At 53.1% G+C, this 17,763-nt stretch overlaps 6 protein-coding genes across 6 annotated transcripts; 3 read left to right on the top strand and 3 right to left on the bottom strand.

Moving 5' to 3' along the window:
- Positions 1-1,000: 1,000 nt before the first annotated feature.
- Positions 1,001-1,360, top strand: A1O3_07721 (uncharacterized protein; the record flags this gene model as incomplete). The annotated part of the gene is made up of 1 exon (XM_007737827.1): positions 1,001-1,360. One exon carries the CDS (start codon positions 1,001-1,003, stop codon positions 1,358-1,360), a length of 360 nt encoding a protein of 119 aa, XP_007736017.1.
- A 516-nt stretch (positions 1,361-1,876) lies between these two features.
- On the top strand, positions 1,877-2,273 carry A1O3_07720 (uncharacterized protein; the record flags this gene model as incomplete). The annotated part of the gene is made up of 2 exons (XM_007737826.1): positions 1,877-2,095; positions 2,199-2,273. 2 exons carry the CDS (start codon positions 1,877-1,879, stop codon positions 2,271-2,273), a joined length of 294 nt encoding a protein of 97 aa, XP_007736016.1.
- A 633-nt stretch (positions 2,274-2,906) lies between these two features.
- A1O3_07719 (glycylpeptide N-tetradecanoyltransferase) lies at positions 2,907-4,623 on the bottom strand (the record flags this gene model as incomplete). The annotated part of the gene is made up of 2 exons (XM_007737825.1): positions 2,907-3,104; positions 3,178-4,623. The coding sequence occupies 2 exons, from the start codon at positions 4,621-4,623 to the stop codon at positions 2,907-2,909; spliced, it is 1,644 nt and encodes a 547-aa protein (XP_007736015.1).
- Positions 4,624-7,458: 2,835 nt separating this feature from the next.
- A1O3_07718 (uncharacterized protein) lies at positions 7,459-8,250 on the top strand (the record flags this gene model as incomplete). The annotated part of the gene is made up of 1 exon (XM_007737824.1): positions 7,459-8,250. The coding sequence occupies one exon, from the start codon at positions 7,459-7,461 to the stop codon at positions 8,248-8,250; it is 792 nt and encodes a 263-aa protein (XP_007736014.1).
- A 1,163-nt stretch (positions 8,251-9,413) lies between these two features.
- Positions 9,414-13,343, bottom strand: A1O3_07717 (DNA excision repair protein ERCC-5; the record flags this gene model as incomplete). Its single annotated transcript, XM_007737823.1, has 1 exon — positions 9,414-13,343. The coding sequence occupies one exon, from the start codon at positions 13,341-13,343 to the stop codon at positions 9,414-9,416; it is 3,930 nt and encodes a 1,309-aa protein (XP_007736013.1).
- Positions 13,344-13,846: 503 nt separating this feature from the next.
- A1O3_07716 (chromatin assembly factor 1 subunit B) lies at positions 13,847-16,304 on the bottom strand (the record flags this gene model as incomplete). The annotated part of the gene is made up of 6 exons (XM_007737822.1): positions 13,847-14,483; positions 14,535-15,639; positions 15,683-15,925; positions 15,976-16,078; positions 16,136-16,151; positions 16,201-16,304. 6 exons carry the CDS (start codon positions 16,302-16,304, stop codon positions 13,847-13,849), a joined length of 2,208 nt encoding a protein of 735 aa, XP_007736012.1.
- Between the last annotated feature and the right edge of the window lie 1,459 nt (positions 16,305-17,763).

Raw genomic sequence — 17,763 nt, 5'->3', positions numbered from 1 at the left:
CATTGTGCAGTCGGCGAGGTAGAGGGCTAAGGGGCTCTGCAGCTTTGCCTTGCCAATCATAAGAGGTCGTCTTAAGTACAGTACACGGGCGCGCAGACTATTGAGTTGCAGCCAGCGGCAGATATCTGGCACGCGCAGGGGTATATTGTACGTGGCGCCATTCGACCTGCAAGCCTACCCAACCTTCAGCTCGAATCAGTTCAGCTGGTCAGCACCCCTGACCTCCGAGCTCCGAGAGGGCTTAGGCTAAGGCTGACCGGCTATTTGAGAGGCCAGGCTGGTGGTGGTGGTGGTGGTGGTGATTGAGTGAGTGAGTGAGTGAGTGAGTGAGCCAGCGCCGACGGCCCAAGCCCCTTAGCCCCTAAGCCCATCTGGTCAGTAGAACCCGCCAATACAGAAAGCCTACTGTAGTATGGCTATGGACAGCGGTGGAGCGAATAGGAATGAGCCATAGGAAAAAATCCTCAGCCTCTTCACAGTCCAGGAATTGACGATCTGGGCGAGACAAGGTACTCCGTGTAGGTACCGTGCGTACAGCATAAGGTATCTATATAGCACTCTGACATTGCCAACGTGTTGGTGTGTGGTGGGTATCCTCGGGCTTAGGCGTCGGGGAACAGAGCGGGGTTTATGTATGTACAGTATCTTGATTCCTTGGGGTAGAACTGGTCGAGTATCCGGAGGCAGAGCTGGACTCAACAGGCTTGGGCACTTCCTCCGAGTGCTTCCCGCCCGCGGCCCGAGGCTCAAGAGGCCCAAGCCCATATCTGGTACCCCCATGATTCCCCAGGGACGGATTTCGGATTTCCAACAACCTGAACAATTAGAGTATCTGTTTCGCCGCGCACACATAGCCACCATCGTCACGGGCGGAAAAAGACAAAGGCCCAAATCTACCTGGTACCTCCTGGTATTCAAGACCTGTGAAATAGATCAGCATAGGCCATCCAGGTCATCTCCTGATCCTGATCAATCCCGAGGCGCGAACTTCACCTCCAAAATGTCACCTTCGACTCCGGCCGCCAAAATCATCGTCATCATCCGGAAGCGCCCGGACATCTCGCTGGATGAATTCCAAACCCACTACGAGAAGAACCATGTGCCGTTGATTCTCAGTACCTGCCGTGGCATGTCGAAATACGTGCGCAACTACGTGCAACCGGGCTCGGACCTACACCCCACGGGGCACAAGGCCGAGTACGACTGCGTCACCGAGGCCTGGTTCGATACGCTCGAGGACTTTGAGAAGTTCAAGGCCGACTTCGCAAATTCGGCGGCCATCGCGGCGGACGAGGAGCGCTTCGTGGATAAGTCGTCTCTTCAGCTATTTCAGGTCACCGAGGCCGGTGGAGTTGTTTGAGATGCATGGAGGATGGGTGCGGTCGACCCGGAAGAGGAAGGGGAATGAGCGGGTGGGCGAATTCGATGTTGAATATGCAGTTAGTTCTCTCGAGAATAGAAGATGAGAAACTTAGCTGGAATGAACCAAAACTACGTATACTGTTCGCAAGGGCCTTTTGGTGACTTGACCACTTCACTACTACTGGTGACTGCACGATTTGAGGAAAGAGGGACGAGCACTTGAATCAAATGCTCGACCGTAGAATCACGTGCCATGTGCGGATTGGCGCCGCACGCCGCACTGCGCTTTTCGTGAACCTTCAATCGACCCTTCAACAACCCAGACGCATTCCAGTTTCAAGCTGATCATCTCGGGCCACCACCTTCGACTGCCTCCAAAGGGTGCCTTTAACCACTGAAGACGTACTCTCATTCGAACATTCTTCGAACCCAACTCCTCCGGTATTCTTAACTTGTGCCGAATCAGGTTCAGTCCACCTGTACCTCCAGAAACCTCGCACGAGAACAAGCAACAATGCTACCACGAACGCTCTCCACGCGCGTGGCGTTCCTGCGCTCTTTACTTCCTCAAACTCGATTCCTCAGCACCTCAATATCCAGACCGTCATTTAGCGCGTTAATACGAAGCTCGATAAAACCGCAGTCGTCCACGCTCCCGACTTCGCTGCTCACTGTGCAAGTTCGTGGAATGAAGACCCGCTCATCAGTAAAGAGATTGTGTGAGAGCTGCAAGGTATGGTTTTCCGATTACTTCCCAATGGCACCCTTCAGGACTTGTTCTCATTGAAAGCGTTGTGATGGTTTTGACGTTGGCTAACAAAGAGCTCTCATGGCAGGCTGTGCGCCGCAAAAACCGCGTCTTCATAATCTGCGATAAAAACCCAAAGCATAAGCAGCGCCAGGGTAAATGAGTGTACCTCTGGTCTGGATGAGATGAGTCGTCGAACCGAGACTAATGTTCGGATTGCGGCTCTCCTACTTTCCCCCTCTGCTCCGACAATTCAACTTGAAGCCATAATAGATCTCAGGAGCAAAGAAACCCACAAGCTGGGCTCTCGCCTCTTCGGTTGAGATCAGCTGCTCGGAGAATCATGTGCCCAATCCGCCGGCTCAGTCGAAATTACCTGATGAGAAATCCGGGCTAGCATAGCTGCGCCCGGCTCAGAAAGAGGGCTAGAAAAAGACTCGCAGCTCTTGTACAAGCAACCGCATCATACTTGGTGATACCATTAGATGGCCAGGAGGGGGGATGCTGTCCACAAACAAACGGGAAGCTAGAGAACTATATCCTCAGTTACGTGGAGTTGCATGGATGTGCATGTATACAAAATTCGGCAGCAACTGGTTAGGATTTGGGATGACTACCTGTAGTAAGGCACTGCAGTCGATTCGGACAGAAAAGAAAGCAATTCCTCTTCACCATCATCATCGAGCGCACGCGATCCGTTGTGATAGCTCGGGCTTCCTAATTGAAGCATGTAGCACATAATCTCCTCAGGCCCCAATAACCAGATGTTTGGTTGTACACACAGCCACATCCTCAGTTATAAAAGCACGATCCCGATGCCTCCCCGCTTGGACTCGTCGGGCTGATTCTTAGAATTGATGCCTCCATTGATCGCCTTCGTTCTCCAGTTGTAGAGGTAGTGATGGAGCTGACCGTCGCCGGCGCCAAACTTCAACTGCTCGAGGAACATGGGGTTGTCGTGCAGAGTCAGGGCATTGAAGACGTCGAACTTGGCCTGTGAGAGTGATTTTCTGTCAGCAAAAGCAGGCTCCTTGGTTCCACGGGGCCCGACCAGCTAGCTAGCTTACCTTCTTGGCCTCGATGAGCAGATCCTGGTTCAACTGCAACAGTCGGTCTTTCAAGCCCTTCTCCTTCGGGTTGAAGGCTTGTTCCGTGGCGTAGTAGTAAAGATAGGCAGCGCGGATCTTGTCGTGCTTCTTACTCATGTCCCCGATGACACTGCTCTCGAGGCAGTAGAAGCTTCCAAAGTCGGTGATCTTGCCATCCTGCTCGACGACAAACGACCACACGACCTGGTCTTCGGGCTTGTGCCTATTGACCAGCCAATGCTCGATCTCGTCGCGGGTGAAGACCTGGGCAAGTTCGAATCTCTCCAGGTAGCGGGACAGCAGGTCGTGGACCTGATCGATGTCTCTTTCCTCCATCACTCGCCATCCGGGCGTGCTCGTGTGCGGCGGCAGTTGGTTGCGGGCGATCATCTTGGCCTGGGTGGTGTTGGGTGGCAGCGGAGAGAAGCCGACCTCGTAAAGCTTCAGCCAGTCCAGACTGCGGTGGAAATAGCGACAGCTGCCGACCGGAGTAGGCAGCACGACGCCGCCCGTGTAGATGGCCTGGTAGACGCCGTCCAGGTTACACCTTCGGGTGATTTCCTTGATGAGCACCGGCGCCAGCCTCCTCGACCTCAGCTTCTTGTGCACGCACATGAAGTTGATCTCCACCACGTCCAGCGTGTTCTGGCGGATTCGCAACTTGATGGGGATGCCGAAGATGGACGCCACGAGAAGTCTGCTCGGCCCTTTGGCCCGCACCCCGATGTGCCAGCCCTTCTTCCACCCGGGCGACTTGAGCGCCCAGTCCAGGAAAACAGCCGAGTAGTTGAACCGAAACATCGCATGGTCGTCCTCCACGTAGTGCTGCGAGAGGAGCTTGTAAACCTCCTTGATCTCCGCCTCGTCCGTCAGGTCAAGCTCAACCCACTCGTAGCCTTCGGGCAGAGGCGCTGCTATCTTGGGCACTATCTCCGGAGTGACTTCTTTGATGGGACCGTCGGGTTTGTCGTCGACCTTCTCATCGAACTTGAGCACCGGCTGCGTGCCCCAGAATTTGTATGATGCCATGTCTTTCTGGTTCTTGCCGCTCAACGAGATTCCGCTCAGCAACTGTGACACGTCCATCTTCTTCAAGATCTCCGACGCCTTCTCAGGAGGAATCCCGGCCAACTCGCCCTTCAGTGACGGGTTCAATTCCAGCAATTTCTTCACGGCTTCATCGGGCAGTTTGGACGCGGTCTTGGACGATTCGGCAGCTTCCGACGATTTCTCCCCTTTGAGAGCAGAGAGGAGTTTGGCCTTCTTCGACTTCTTCTTCTTTTTCTTGGGCTTTCCAGCTGTCGTTGTGGTGGTATCTTGCGTCTCTTCTCCGGCTTGTGGTTGCTCTTCGGCGCCTGACTCGGCCTCGGACTCCGACTCCAATTGCACCTCTGGAGGGGCACCGACTGGGTGAGATTCTGCCATGGCGACGAGACAGGGAGGGTGGCTTCTGTGTGAATTCCTTGAAAGCAGACGACTGCTGGCGAGAAACAATGGGCGCAGGTCAGACGAGATGCCCCGCTACGGTGGTTGAAACTCCGCAGACGTCAACGGCTAAGGGCTCAGGCCTTGTTTTCCATGTATGTACTACTAATTCCTAGGCGTTCACTGTGATCTCGCTTGGCGGTGCCACGTGCCTGAAACTTAGTACCATACCAATTAACGTAGTTGCAACGTCAATGTCGCCCTGTTGTCCACAGCCTTGCCTTGTTGCAAACCTAATCATCCTTTGCCGTAAAGTGATAATTCTTTGTTCAGGTGGTAACCCTTTAACCACGATCTTATCCGCCAATTGTTTGGACTTTGCGTTTATTGAGAGTATTGAGGGCGTCTCAGAACACTCAGACCCCTAGATTCATCCATTCAAGATACGTCTTCAAACATCCAGCCCCTTTACTTTTTCTCTGGTGTCTGGAAGGGTATGATGTAACCCATTCCTTTCCCTCTGGTGTCTGGACGGGTATTTCTAAACCAAGTGGGCAGCATCACACCACTCATCCTAGCTGCAGATACTCCAACCATGTAGAATGTCTCCGTTGACACTTGCTCAATACATAGACACCATCATGGTGTAGCATTCAAAGGTTGATTGTAGACAAAATACTGCTGATGCAGTACACCTCTTCGCCAGGCGCGTGCAATTCAAGGCGAAGAGGTAATGTGTTCACGAACTTCTCAGCTAACAATCAATCGAACCTCATATGAGCATGTAGCAACTCAGTAGAGCTAGAGCTTGCAAGTTCAAGGATGAAGAAGTGGGGGCAATGAGCTCTGCACTGGGGTGGGTATATGCTCCTCTCGCCTGTTTACATCTGCCATCAAGTACATGGCCCACGCCCAACAGGTGTGTCATGTGTATCATGCTGAACGCGGTGCGCACAGGCAAGACTCCTCCTCTGCTTGCAAACCCGACGAATACCTCAATAGGTTGTAGTAGATGAAAAGAGAGACCTGTCATTCCCTGGCGTACAAGTATACAGTACAACCTGACTGGTGGCGACAATCCTCGAGCTAGACTGACAAAGTAATGTATGCCTTAGTCTGGTAAAGTGTACCATGCAACAAAAACAAAAACTGGTGGTCTTGAAAACATGAAGGCCTTGAAAATGGCAAAAACTTTTTCCAGGAAGCCCTTATTACAGGGGTTCCTGGGAAGTGAAACCCGGGTATCAGGGTTTTTTCGGTTTGGAAGGAGGAGGAAGATTGACCAATTAATGGAATCTGGTATCGTATGGGATTTGAACTCGAGATCTCGGTATCGCCCAGGGACGGTGAGTTATGAACCCGCACTGCACCTAAAGCTTGGTAGAGCCATCCTTAAGGATAGCCCACTGAGCCAAGTAATATGCCAGGCTCCCCACTTTGAGTTCGACCTGGGGGTCTTTGCGATGAGGAATAATGTTGCACTTACAAAATATATCCTTGATTTTTCCAGCCCGGGCATGCAGTGAAGGAATTGTCTTGAGCGGTGTCTCGCATCTCGGGCGGTGAAGGAAAATGTCTTGAGCAGTGTCTCGCATCTCGGGTCTCGGTTGCTTCGACTAGGCTTTTCCTTTTTCTCACTCCGGGGGAAAGGCCCATTCCATCCCATCTACCACAATCATCGCCAGCACAGATCATTCGTTCCCCAACTCGTTCAAAGTCTCTCGCCAGAGCTCAGCCAGCACAGATCATTCGTTCCGCAACTCGTTCAAACTTCTCGCCCAGAGCTCAGCCAGTACTGCAACTGTCAACACAGCTACCTTACTTACAGGAAGCATCGCCTACACACAGCACACAGCACCTCTTTCGTTCCGTACCATCCTAGTCGACGGGGTGGCACTGGAAGCATCGCCTGCACACGGCACCTATTTTCGTTCCGCGCCATCCTGGTCGATAGGGTGGCGCTGGAACTTCGTTAGCCGGCCGTTGCAGGACTTAGGAGCTGGCCGTTGCAGAAAGACTTGGAGCTGGCCAGTTGAGAACGGGGCGGCTGTCCGCTTCAGTGCTCATTGTGGATTACAGTTCGACAGATAAGTGCCACTATTCTGAATGCCTACCTTATGACTGAGTTGAATCCTGGTGCTTTAGTTCTCTGGGCAGACAGTTGAATTCTGGTGCGTTGCTCTCATCAGCCTTGTCTGCCGGTGTGTGCAAGACCATCGTCTTCACATGGCGTCGTCGTCCTACGCATTCCGGAGCTCAGAAAGAAAACACAATTGAATTGGCAAAGACGTCGAACGTCGAAATAGTCCTGGATTGTGGCTACCTTATCTAATCTCTGGGCACTGTCCCACCACACTAGCAGGCAGCGCCAATCAGATTCTGTACATATGTATCCGTACTCCGTACATACCAAGCATTGATCAGCTCTGCAGGACTCAGTACTTCCCCCTATAAAACTTGGATAGCTCTCATCGGCCCAGACGTATACTTCTTGGACAGATTCGTATCAAGTTCATGGCTTGCATCCAGTATTTACTGGCTAAGGGTCCCATGTGCCAAACTCTGGATCCCGTTGGAACGGTGCCACCACATCATGTTCACTGGAACCCTCGTGTCACGTGATGACCATATGTGCTTATGTCAGCACACTCTTGGCGCCCGCTCATTGGCCATCCCCCGCTTTCCCCTCACCCCCAAACTTGTTTGATCAGATCAGATCAGATCAGATCCCATCCCGCATCTGCTTTCCCCGGACTCTCGCGTAAGAGAACGTTGCAATTGCAGTGCCTCCACACGCCTCATCCTACCAGACGACGTTGCGTTCCGAGATCCATTATGGCCAGCAACGTCGAGGTATCTGCATCTCTCGAGCCCGTCGGGGCAAGAGCAAGATCCGCACCAAACGAAGCTACTCGCCAGTACCAGGCGAATGGTGCCGCCATCCTTGCTGTGTGCTCAGGTGCGTATGGTGCCCAGATCTTGCAGAGAGACCAACTGTCTCATCGGATCAGCGCTGTTGCACCGCCGGTACCTTCAGCCAGCACTGCCACTGTTCAGGCTAACTCTGACCCATACGATCCATTCTTCATCCCTCTCCCGATCCTCTTCGAAACTCCTGTGTCTCCACAGCCGGGCTCAGCATTGCTCCAACTGCCAGACGAGATCCTTACGTTGATCATGCAGCAAGTCAAAATCCCATACTTCCAAGTCTGCTTCGCCTTGACCTGCAAGGCCATGGGCCGAATTGCCAGCATGAAGAATCTCTTATCCCCGTGGCGCGGATATCGAGACAAGGATGGGTTGTTTCGCCTGTTGGAAAGAAAGCATTACATACCGCAACAGCTGAGACTTTGTCGCGCTTGTTTCCTTTTCCTCCCCCGCGACCGCGGCCACTGGACTCGAATTCTGGCGGAACCCGAGTTCGACAACAAGTACGCAAATTGGTGTGACATTCTCAACTGGTTCGATCCCAAATCGTACTCGCAGCATCGATGTCCGCGTTGTTGCATCCGTGTGTACACCAGTTACATGAGTGAGGAGTGTTATGAGACCGATACCGGGGACAAGGGCGTCAGCAACGGAAAGAGAATTTGTCCGGAATTGGTGAGGCGAATGAACAAACCCTAAATCGAGCGAGGTTGCACCTCCCCATGTTGTCGGTTTGAGGTGCGCATACTGTTGAAAAGTTCGTTCCACTTGGCTGAGAACAACGAATCAGTCTTGCAACAACAGCCCCAAACCCTCTTTTTCACCCCGGCGTTCGGCAATTCTCACCTCCAACAAATCCGTCGACGCGCGGATGTACAGCCCCCCCAAGACCGTCAATGTCGCGATCAGAATACTGCAGCTGAGGCCGATGCTTGACTGCGTATTTGCTGAGCAATGACTGAGCTCAAAACGACCACTCCCCCGAATGTATGATATCCATCTCCGCCACACAGCGCGGGAAACGAACTTTTGCTTCTCAGTCACCCACAACAATGTCCAGCTCCGAAAGATTGCTGCACCAAAATGTCTGTCCGATCTTGCTCACCAACAAACATGACACCGTGCTGAAAATTCATATCATCTTGCTGCGACTGCGAACGAAAGATATGAAGGACGACTCGAGTGCATCAGGTAGATACTGGTGCGATTTGGGATGAACAGAACCTGTCATCGAAACCCGGCAGGAGCAACCCCCGGTATTGTCGAATCTGGAAACACACAGTGTTGGCAAGAAACCCATTCTTAGGCTCCTGTGACCCGGAGAATCTACCACTTACCACTTTTAACACCGGCCACGGAAACAGGATATGGCTGAGCTTCAACTGGACATTTTTAAGCTCTGAACCGCCGAATTGGGCCCTCCCCTGAGGTTGAGGTCGGAAATGAACATACCGAGGTGGCAGGACACGTCTGGACTCTGGAACCACTTCAACATGGAATTTGCCAGGACTTGAGTGAGTGAGCCCTGGACTCACTACAGCTGTAAGCGCTTTCAGGTCTCCAGCCAGGACAGGATACGACGCGAATCCTGAGCTACGTTCCCTATGTCTAGCTATCCCGGTGCACGATCGAATAACTTGCTAGATGGCTGAATGGAAGAACAAATGCACGCATGAAAAGACTGGAGATGGCAAGCATTACTGCTCCGACCCGATCCGATCCGTTTCAAAGCTCGATTCAATTGAGCTCGAATCCACTGTACGTCCAGATCCAGGGATGCTAACTGCAGTAGTGCCATGCATCAATGAGGTGAAATGAAATGATACCCAGGTGATACTACTGTGAGCCGGGCACACAACAATTCATCGCTGATGCCGCCGTGGCCTTGTCCTTTTCCCCGAACTTTTCGGCCTCGTCTTGCGTTTCGTTGCAGTCTCATCATCCCCTTCTCCATCCTCGGTCATGTCATGTTCATGTTCGTCTCCATTGATCACGACGGTCTCGTTTTCCTTTCCCCTTTCCTTTCCATCTCCATTTGCATCGGCAGGTCTACCTGGCTTATCAGGACCATCGACGCCTTCACTCTCCTCATGCTCCTCATCCGGGTCCTGCTGCTGATCAGGATCATCATCGCCACCGGAATTCCCACGTCGCCTCTTCTTCTCAGCTTCCCCTCGGAGCCGCTTGAACGCATTCTTCATCCGTCCAGACTCCTTGGCTGTACGGTTCCTGGGCACCATGGCCTCGGGATTTGCCGCTCCCTCGCCTCCAACCGCAAGTCCTAGCCGACCTTGACCAGGACCCGCGCTTGCTCGTCCGGCTGCACCTAGGCCAACCCCACCGGTGAAGAACCGAGTAATATTGCTCTGTGTCCCCTCCAGCTCGCGCTTATTCATATCCCTAATGACAGGAACCAGGACTTCGTCTGTCCGTTCTTGAGTCCACCCGATCGTCGCCATGAGATAGCCTCGAAGCTTGTCCAGATCGGGCAACCCCCACTGGAAGGGCTCCGGACTCGAATCGACCTCCGGATGCAGATATGCTTCATCAACTCTGTGGTCCGGAAATCCAGGCGGAAGGAAGATTCGCTTTTGGACTGTCTTGCGGAATTTGCGACGGAACGGTGTCGTGAGCTGGCCTTCCAGGTCCTGCGGCCGTCCGAGCTGGACCTTGGTGCACCACTCTTGGAACTCATCAAGAGTTTCAAAGTCACTAAGTATCTCGAGTGCCGTGACCGGTCCAATCCCCGGGATTCCTTCAGTATAATCGCTTCCCAGTAAGTGGGCGAAACTAATCAAGCGGCGGCGATCCAACAAAAACTCCTTTTCCAGTTCCGACGCCAGATAGCATTCGACGAACTTGGCCGCGTTGAACATGTTCTTGTAGATCCTGGTCCCGCCGAACAGGAAAATGTCCGAGTCGTCCGTCACAATGCCGTCCACCAAGCCCAAGTGCACCAGTTCCGCGCATTGTGCTTCAGCTTCCATCGGTGCGGTGATGTAAGGGAGTCCGAAGAGACGGAGGAGAGCCTGGCATTCTTGCACCATGACCTGCGTGACCTCGTCGGCGTCACGGCGATCCTTCTTTTGCTGGTTGCGCAGTTGTTTCAATTCGGTCTCGTAGTCGCGAACGGCCTGGGCCGAGGTCTTCTGATTGTGGAGGGAAGAGGCAAACCGTGCATGCTCTTCGGCTTCAACCGCTAGTTGCCGCATCAGCTCTTCTTCGGATTCAGAGAGGTAGTCGAATTCTTCTTCGGCGACTTCGGCTTGGGCGGGGGGCGGGACGTTGTCTGGCTCTGCTGCAGTGAAGTCGCCGCCGACAGCTGCCTGAACACCTGCGAACGACACCTGCGATGGTTGGGCTGGAGGCTCCACATCCACATCCTCAAAAGCTTCGCCTTCATCGTCATCCTGTCCAACAGGCGCTGTAGGAGGCTGAGGGGTAGGTTCTTCAATTAAAGTCTCGTCCATAGTACCGAGTGACCCGGGACTCGTAGGTTGTTCGTGCTCAGATTCACTCCATTCAACCTCCTCAAAGTCACTCCCTGCTGCTTCCGTAGACTTTGTTTCCGGGCGAGGCTGCTCGAGAACATCGCTAGGCACCGTAGAGGGCAGTGGAGGTTCAGTTTGTGCCTTGTCCACCATGTCGTCCTCACGCTCATTTTCGGCCGCAATCTGGCGTGCAAGCTCGTAGCGTTTTTCGCGCTCTTCGTCTCGTTTGCGGCGCTCAGCATCCTCGGCTCCACCAATCTCATCCACTTCATCTGTCTTCGCTTGGCTTGGAATGGCTGTTCCATTGTCCGCATCCTGAGAAGGCAGGACTTCTTCCACCTCACTCTCCTGATCCAAATCAACAGGGTTCTCGCGAAGGCCTTCTTCATCTTCGGCTTCCAGATCAATGACTTCCGTCTTAGATGGGCGGATAGTGTCTCTCATATTAGACGCTCCCGGTCTCGCCATCACCTGATCCTCGTCAACCTCATCATGTGGATCGGCCGTGTGTTTGAGATCTTTGGTACTGGGAGCGGCATCGAACCAAGAAGGCACGGGCTGAGGTGGTCTCTCTTTTCGAAAAGCGTCTTCACCCAGATTTCGATCGAATCCTCCTGACAGATCCTCCTCAATCTTCTTCGACTTCTTCTTGCCAAGCAGAGACTGTCCCAGGTTTAACGACTCGAAAGGAAGCGGGCCATCGAATTTGGGCATCTCCGCAGTCGATTTCGATGCTGTGTCTCTATGCCTGACATTGGTTTTTCCTGCAGGCTTCGACCGTCTAGACTCCGCCAATGCAGCCTGTAGATCGAATCCGTCATCTTGATCAAGATATTCTGCTGCGGGTACTCCGCTCGCGATGAACCCGCCCTCAACACTGGTAGCATCTGAAGGTTCCAGAGACATTGCAATGGCTCTTTGCAGGTCGTCATCTTCGTCAGCATGCTCTGGAGGCAGAACGTCTTCAAAAAGCGCGTCGACATCGTCACCGTCATCGCCAATCTTGTCCTCCGGAACAAAGAGTGCTTCATCATCCGCATCAGTACCCGCGGAAACCGCAATTGGACGAGCCTGGGGAGCACTGGCAACGACCCTTCTGGCTTCGTACACTGCTTTCCGCTTCATTGCAATCTGCTCGACAGCATCGTCGTAGGACTTGTCGTAATCCGCAGCTTTCCGTTTGCGTTGCCATGCTTTGGGTACCCGGTTCAGCCCTTCAATCGCAACATCCTCGAACTCTTCCTCTTCTGCCGACTCGGCACTGAGATCCACCGACTTCTCTTCGTCTTCCAGGTCGATAGCATTCTCTTTCCGGGTACCGTGCTTGTTTGAAACAACCCCCAGTGCCCAACCACCATCGACACCGTCGTTTTTCACTAGAATGTATTCCTTCCCCTTCTCACCTGCAATCCTACCACCTTGGTTCAAGAAATCTTCCGCCATTCCATTGATATGCATTAGTCTTTGCGTAAGCTCGTTTCGCTCCTTGACCCGCTCAATCTGGAATTTCGAGAATGCCATCCGGTCCGGAAACATGCCGTCAAGCTGTTCTTTGGAATAGCCCATGCGGAGCCGCGAGCGCAATCTGGCGGCATTGAGAATGTTGTAGCGATCACCAGCCGGAAGCGATAAGAAGAACGGACTTTCAAAGTCAATTTTGCTGAAATCGTAGAGATTGATGTCTTCACCGCTATGGAACTGTCGAGCATACTCCTCAAGTTCTGCCTGTGACATGATTCTCGGGTCATTGGGCGCGCCCATGTTTTCAAGACTGACGTCGAGATCCGGCAGATGATATTGGTCCTTTTTCCTGAACCGTCTACCGGCCTGTCTTTCAGCTTGTGTCATGCCTATCTCGTCCACATAGACAAGCTCCTGTTCGGGTGGCAATTCCTCTTCCACAGGTGTGCGTTCTCTTTCTGCTCTTCGGCGTTTCTCTTCCTCCTCCGCAGCCCTCGCGACTTGCACGGCAAGCAGTTTCCCCGCTGTACGGGCCGCGTCCTCCCGTCGTCCCTCTCGTCGTCGGGCTCTTCTCCTGATAGTCTCGCGCTTGAGGATTGGTGCTCCTCCATCAAAGACGAAAACAGGTTTGATGCCATAGTAAAGCAGCTTGCATATCCGCCTGAAGAATCCCACCACATGACTGTTCCTCAGTGCATTGCCTTCTTTATCACGGACCGCCTTGAGAAACTGATAAATCCATATGGACGCATCGACGGCAAGGCGTTTACGATTCAAGGAGGCGAGTTGTGTAGGTCGCGCGGTTGGCGCCACCACTGTCCAAAGACCTGTCACACCCATGTTGAGGGTATTGCTTCAGGACGCCACAAGCTCTGATGCCGTCGACGTGCGGTGAACGTCTCATCACTGAGGGCGGAGTCATAATAACCCGAGGATATGTCTTCCCAAATATCAAGACACTCGAAAATCGGTGGTCGATGGCCATCGTGCCTCGGATTTGGCTGCGGTCCGGCAGCCTGATCGACGTCATGCAAAGACACAAGATCACGTGACCTCTATAATTCCCTGAGCGGCACCAGCGGAGAGCATTGAAGCATACGGGTAGTTATACGCTTAGAGTACATCGTGTTGGGCATTCCTTAATTTGCTATCTTCGAAAGAGCTCATGCTTGTGATTGAAAGAGTGAATATAGCCCTTCCCCAGCCGATGACCGACTTGCATATTGATACGACCTCGACGCCATGCTAGATCAACAGTACTGGCCAGTAAGCCCCGGGTGTTCAAACGAAAGTGACAAGTAGCCCCATGGAAAAGTAAAACAGACTGCCCTTTCAGAACCATGCTACGACTTTTCTTCCGTCTTTGGATTTTCCGCCGACCCTGAAGGGCCAACAAGAGTGGGGGCTATTCTTCGCCTCTTGGATTTGCTCTCCTCCTTCTCGCTTTCACTTGTTGTTCCGACATCTCGCTTCCCTAGAATTCCTCCACTGACCGAGCTAGTGGCAGAATGGTGGCCGCCATATACACTTGCTGGTGTTTGGGGCGGCGTTGACATTGGAGGTATGGCCACAGGAGGGCCCGAGTTGGAGGCTGTGACAAGTGGCACATGGCCCATGGTCGGAGTGGGATTATTGGTCAGGCTGGAAGCCTGTATTGATACCATCGTTGCTATCGAGGATTGCGAATTGGATCTCGCCGGGCTTCCAGGACGGAGCACAAAAGGTGCTGGAGAAGGGTGGGATGGCGGTACAGGGACCGGGGACGCTTTCGTCAATGAGGGCGAAGCGGTTGCAGTAGGGGTCGGTACGGGCGTGGAATTGGACGATGACGTTGGCAGGGAAATCGAAGTAGAAACGACGGGATGGTTGTACGTTGGATGAGGCCCGGTGTAGACTTGGCCTAATTCACCAGGCGTGAAAGCCAATGTCGAGCAATATCCGTCCGTTGATGACATGAGCAAAGTGAGACCGTTATTGGACCTTGCGAGCAGACTGTTAGCCAGGTCAATGATAGCGGGAGATGTTACTTACCACGTCAAATCGGTAAAAGCAGCATAGTGAAGATTACTCACTACGCACAAAGGTGATGTTTGCTGTGTGTCGTAAACAAAGACCGCGTCTTGAGTTGCAACAGCATACACCATTCTGTATGGCAAAGCAAAGGCCGGGGGTGGCGCAGAGCCGGCCGCTTCGTTCTCCACTGCAGGTCTAGGGTATGGTGCAGCCATCGATTCGGGAGCAGACGTGGAGATCGAAAGTGGCGCAGGCTCCTTGAATGCGGAAGAGTTCTGGGGAACGATGGGATCGGGGAGTAGGGAGATCTCCTCGCCCGCCGACGATGTGTCAATGGTGATATGATTGGTCGACTTGTTTGTCGTCCGTAAAGTATAGAGTATTGGCGAACATCTGACGGCGACGGAAGGCTTCTTGTGACCAGGCAAATGTGCCACTGGGGGCTTGTTGAAACCAGCACGGGTGTAAATGTAAACCGTGTTCGCAACTTCTTCGGTGGTCTTGGTCGGATCAGACGCCGTGGGGAAGGCTGTCTTATAGTGGCCCGCCGGCGTGAACAAAAGACTCCCATCCGGAGAGAAGGTGAGTCTGCGGAAGAAAGAGGCCATGGTCTCATTATGGTAGAGGTTTGTATTTCTCACGGCCAGACCCATTGCCGCATTGAGGCTCGGCGATGATATTTCCGGTCTCACCGCAGGGAGTGGCAGCGAGGGGGCCGGTGAAGCAGAGCGGCGGAAGGAGGGGGAGGATCCGAACGACGACCGGCGGCTCGAGGTTGTCAGCATAGGTGGATCCATTGGGAGAGCTGTAGTAAGGGGAGTGCCAGGATTTGAAGGGGCGGGAGAAGCAATGGCGAGGCTATTGGCATTGGCACTGGCACTTGATGTCCGGTGCGTTAGGTCTGGTGGAGGAGCCGGGCTGTTGGAAGATATCCGCCGACCAGGCAGGTCCATCTTGTTGAACTTCCCATGTGTAGATAGCGTCGGAGTGCCATCTTTGAGCCTCAGGGCGTAGATGTGCACCGAACGGTCTGATGACTGCGTAGCAACAAACTCATTGAGAGGATCCCAGGCCACACCTTGCACAAAATGGCTGTGTTCTGCTATTTGGCGGATCATGGTACCTGCAAGGATTAGCTCAAGCTCTCTTTAAACATTACAGAGAACTCGAACCGGTATGTGCACTGAAAATCCTTGCGGTGTTGTCGACTCCTCCTGTGATGAAGTACTGCCCATCAGGGGACCAAGCCAAATCATATATCTCGGCTCCACTAGATGTCCGACACATATGCTTGATCCTCCATGTTTCCTTGTCGTCGGCATGTTCGTCGGTCAATGTAGTCATCGATGACTCCGATGGAACCCAGAGTAGAACGTTGCCATCGTCACCAGCAGAAGCCAGCATCTCGCCTGTGAATCTTGTCAGAGCGCGTCCAAGGTTGTTTTCTGTGCAAGCCAACCTTTAGGACAAAAGCGGACGACATTAACAGGCTGAGTATGCCTTGTGAGCGTGGAAAGGTATGTCACTTTTCTCTCCTCTCCTTGAGCTTCGATGCTCCACAACTTCGTACGGCGTTAGTCGAGGACTCAGGCATGGGGGTATAGAAGAGGTCATCGTACCCTAACATTGTTGTCACTGTACTTCGGTTAGCTGGATAACGGTAGTGTCGGCTGGGTAAACTCACTTTCCAGCAGTTGCTAGTCGTCCTTTGCCATGAGGATCGAAGTGCACAGAATATATGGGCTGGCTTTCATTGTGCCAGCTGACAAGAAGAGGTCCGGCTTTCATTTTGGCATGGGTGAGTGGCCCGGCAGGCCACTTCGTTGCAGTTCAAAATGTTGAGGTGATACCTCGAAGCAAAGCTGTCAAAGGGTGTGCTGTGGGGGATAGATGACTGTAAAGCTCAGTTTGAGAAACAAGGCTCGGCACAGGCGCGGGTGAAGCCTGCCGGGTTAAAACATGAGGCGACAAGATCACGGTGAATAGCACTTGTAGAGGTGGAGAGGAGGTTGATGCTGGAGCATATATGTTGCAGGTGTACAAGTAGGGTCCGTCGTGGCAGAGAGATCAGAGGTGGGAGGGCCGGGGGAGTAGTGATTGCAGTCTATGCACGAGACAAACGGAAGCATGGATCAGTGCAGTGGGCAAGAAAGACATGGACGGCATGGAAGACGGGATTGGAATTCGTTGTTGCAGGAAGCAATAAAGTGTAAGTGATTCCGCGGCTGCGACAGTGAGTGGGTGGAGCAGCCAGCGGGTGGTACAGGTGCTAGTACAGTAGCAGTAGGTGGGCGTTCAAGCTGCCAGTGGTGCAGTGCTGCCGTCAGCTGTGGTGCAGTTGCTGAGGAGAGGAGGGGAGGGCCCTTAGGCTAACCTGCTAACCTAAGCCCTCTAAGCCCCTAAGCCTCTAATCAGGCCCCTAAGTTCTTAGGCTCAGGGCTCAGGGCTTAGGATCACGGCTCCTTACAGAGTAGACCAGTGCCAGGCCGCAATCCATCTCGCCCACCACCACACCACGACTGCCCCAACTGTATTACTACTGTATTACATACTGCCTCCTAAGCCCACCTACCACCACTTTTAGGTGACCATCCCTCACCTAGGTCCAGGGTGACTACGTACCACCAACGGCATGCTCCAAATCCATGCCCACGCGACAATGACGCGCTGCACACCACATCAACATACATCTCTAGTTGGCGGCTACTGTCCCTGCTTCGCGTACTACGGAGTAGTTGCGTGGAAGCCTGAACACGCCTCCTGGTTCCCTACTTGACCATCTTGCCACTCAACATACGGGATACACATAGCCACTCCCGCTCTCCTACTCTACACCGTACAGTCCATGCACAAGCGAATTGCCGTGATGGACCCTGCTCATTTGGCCTCCCGGTGGTCGCAAGAAATTGGAGCCCTTGCGTATTTCGAAAAAGGGAAAAAATGGAGCGGTTACATGGGTGAGCAGGAAACTCCATTGGATATCAGATCGTTTTCCCATCTTGATCACATTACCATTCCTCATAGCCATCCTGCACCAGAGCTAGTGGAGAGCCATGTTCCTTTGCTTCCATCCAGTACAGTCCGTATATCGGAGACGCAATAATACAGTCCAAGCACAACACTCGTTGTCACCTCAGCTAGTCGGGTCGACTTGATACGAGTCAGATCCTGTTCCGGAAAGCCCAACTGCTGTCAAGATGATACCTCCCGTGGGTTCCCCACCGCCTTTCTGTTCCGTCCAATCCTG

The sequence above is a fragment of the Capronia epimyces genome (assembly GCF_000585565.1).
Source record: "Capronia epimyces CBS 606.96 chromosome Unknown aczIQ-supercont1.6, whole genome shotgun sequence".
NCBI classification, from domain to species: domain Eukaryota; kingdom Fungi; phylum Ascomycota; class Eurotiomycetes; order Chaetothyriales; family Herpotrichiellaceae; genus Capronia; species Capronia epimyces.
This window is presented reverse-complemented; position numbering and strand designations above follow the sequence as displayed.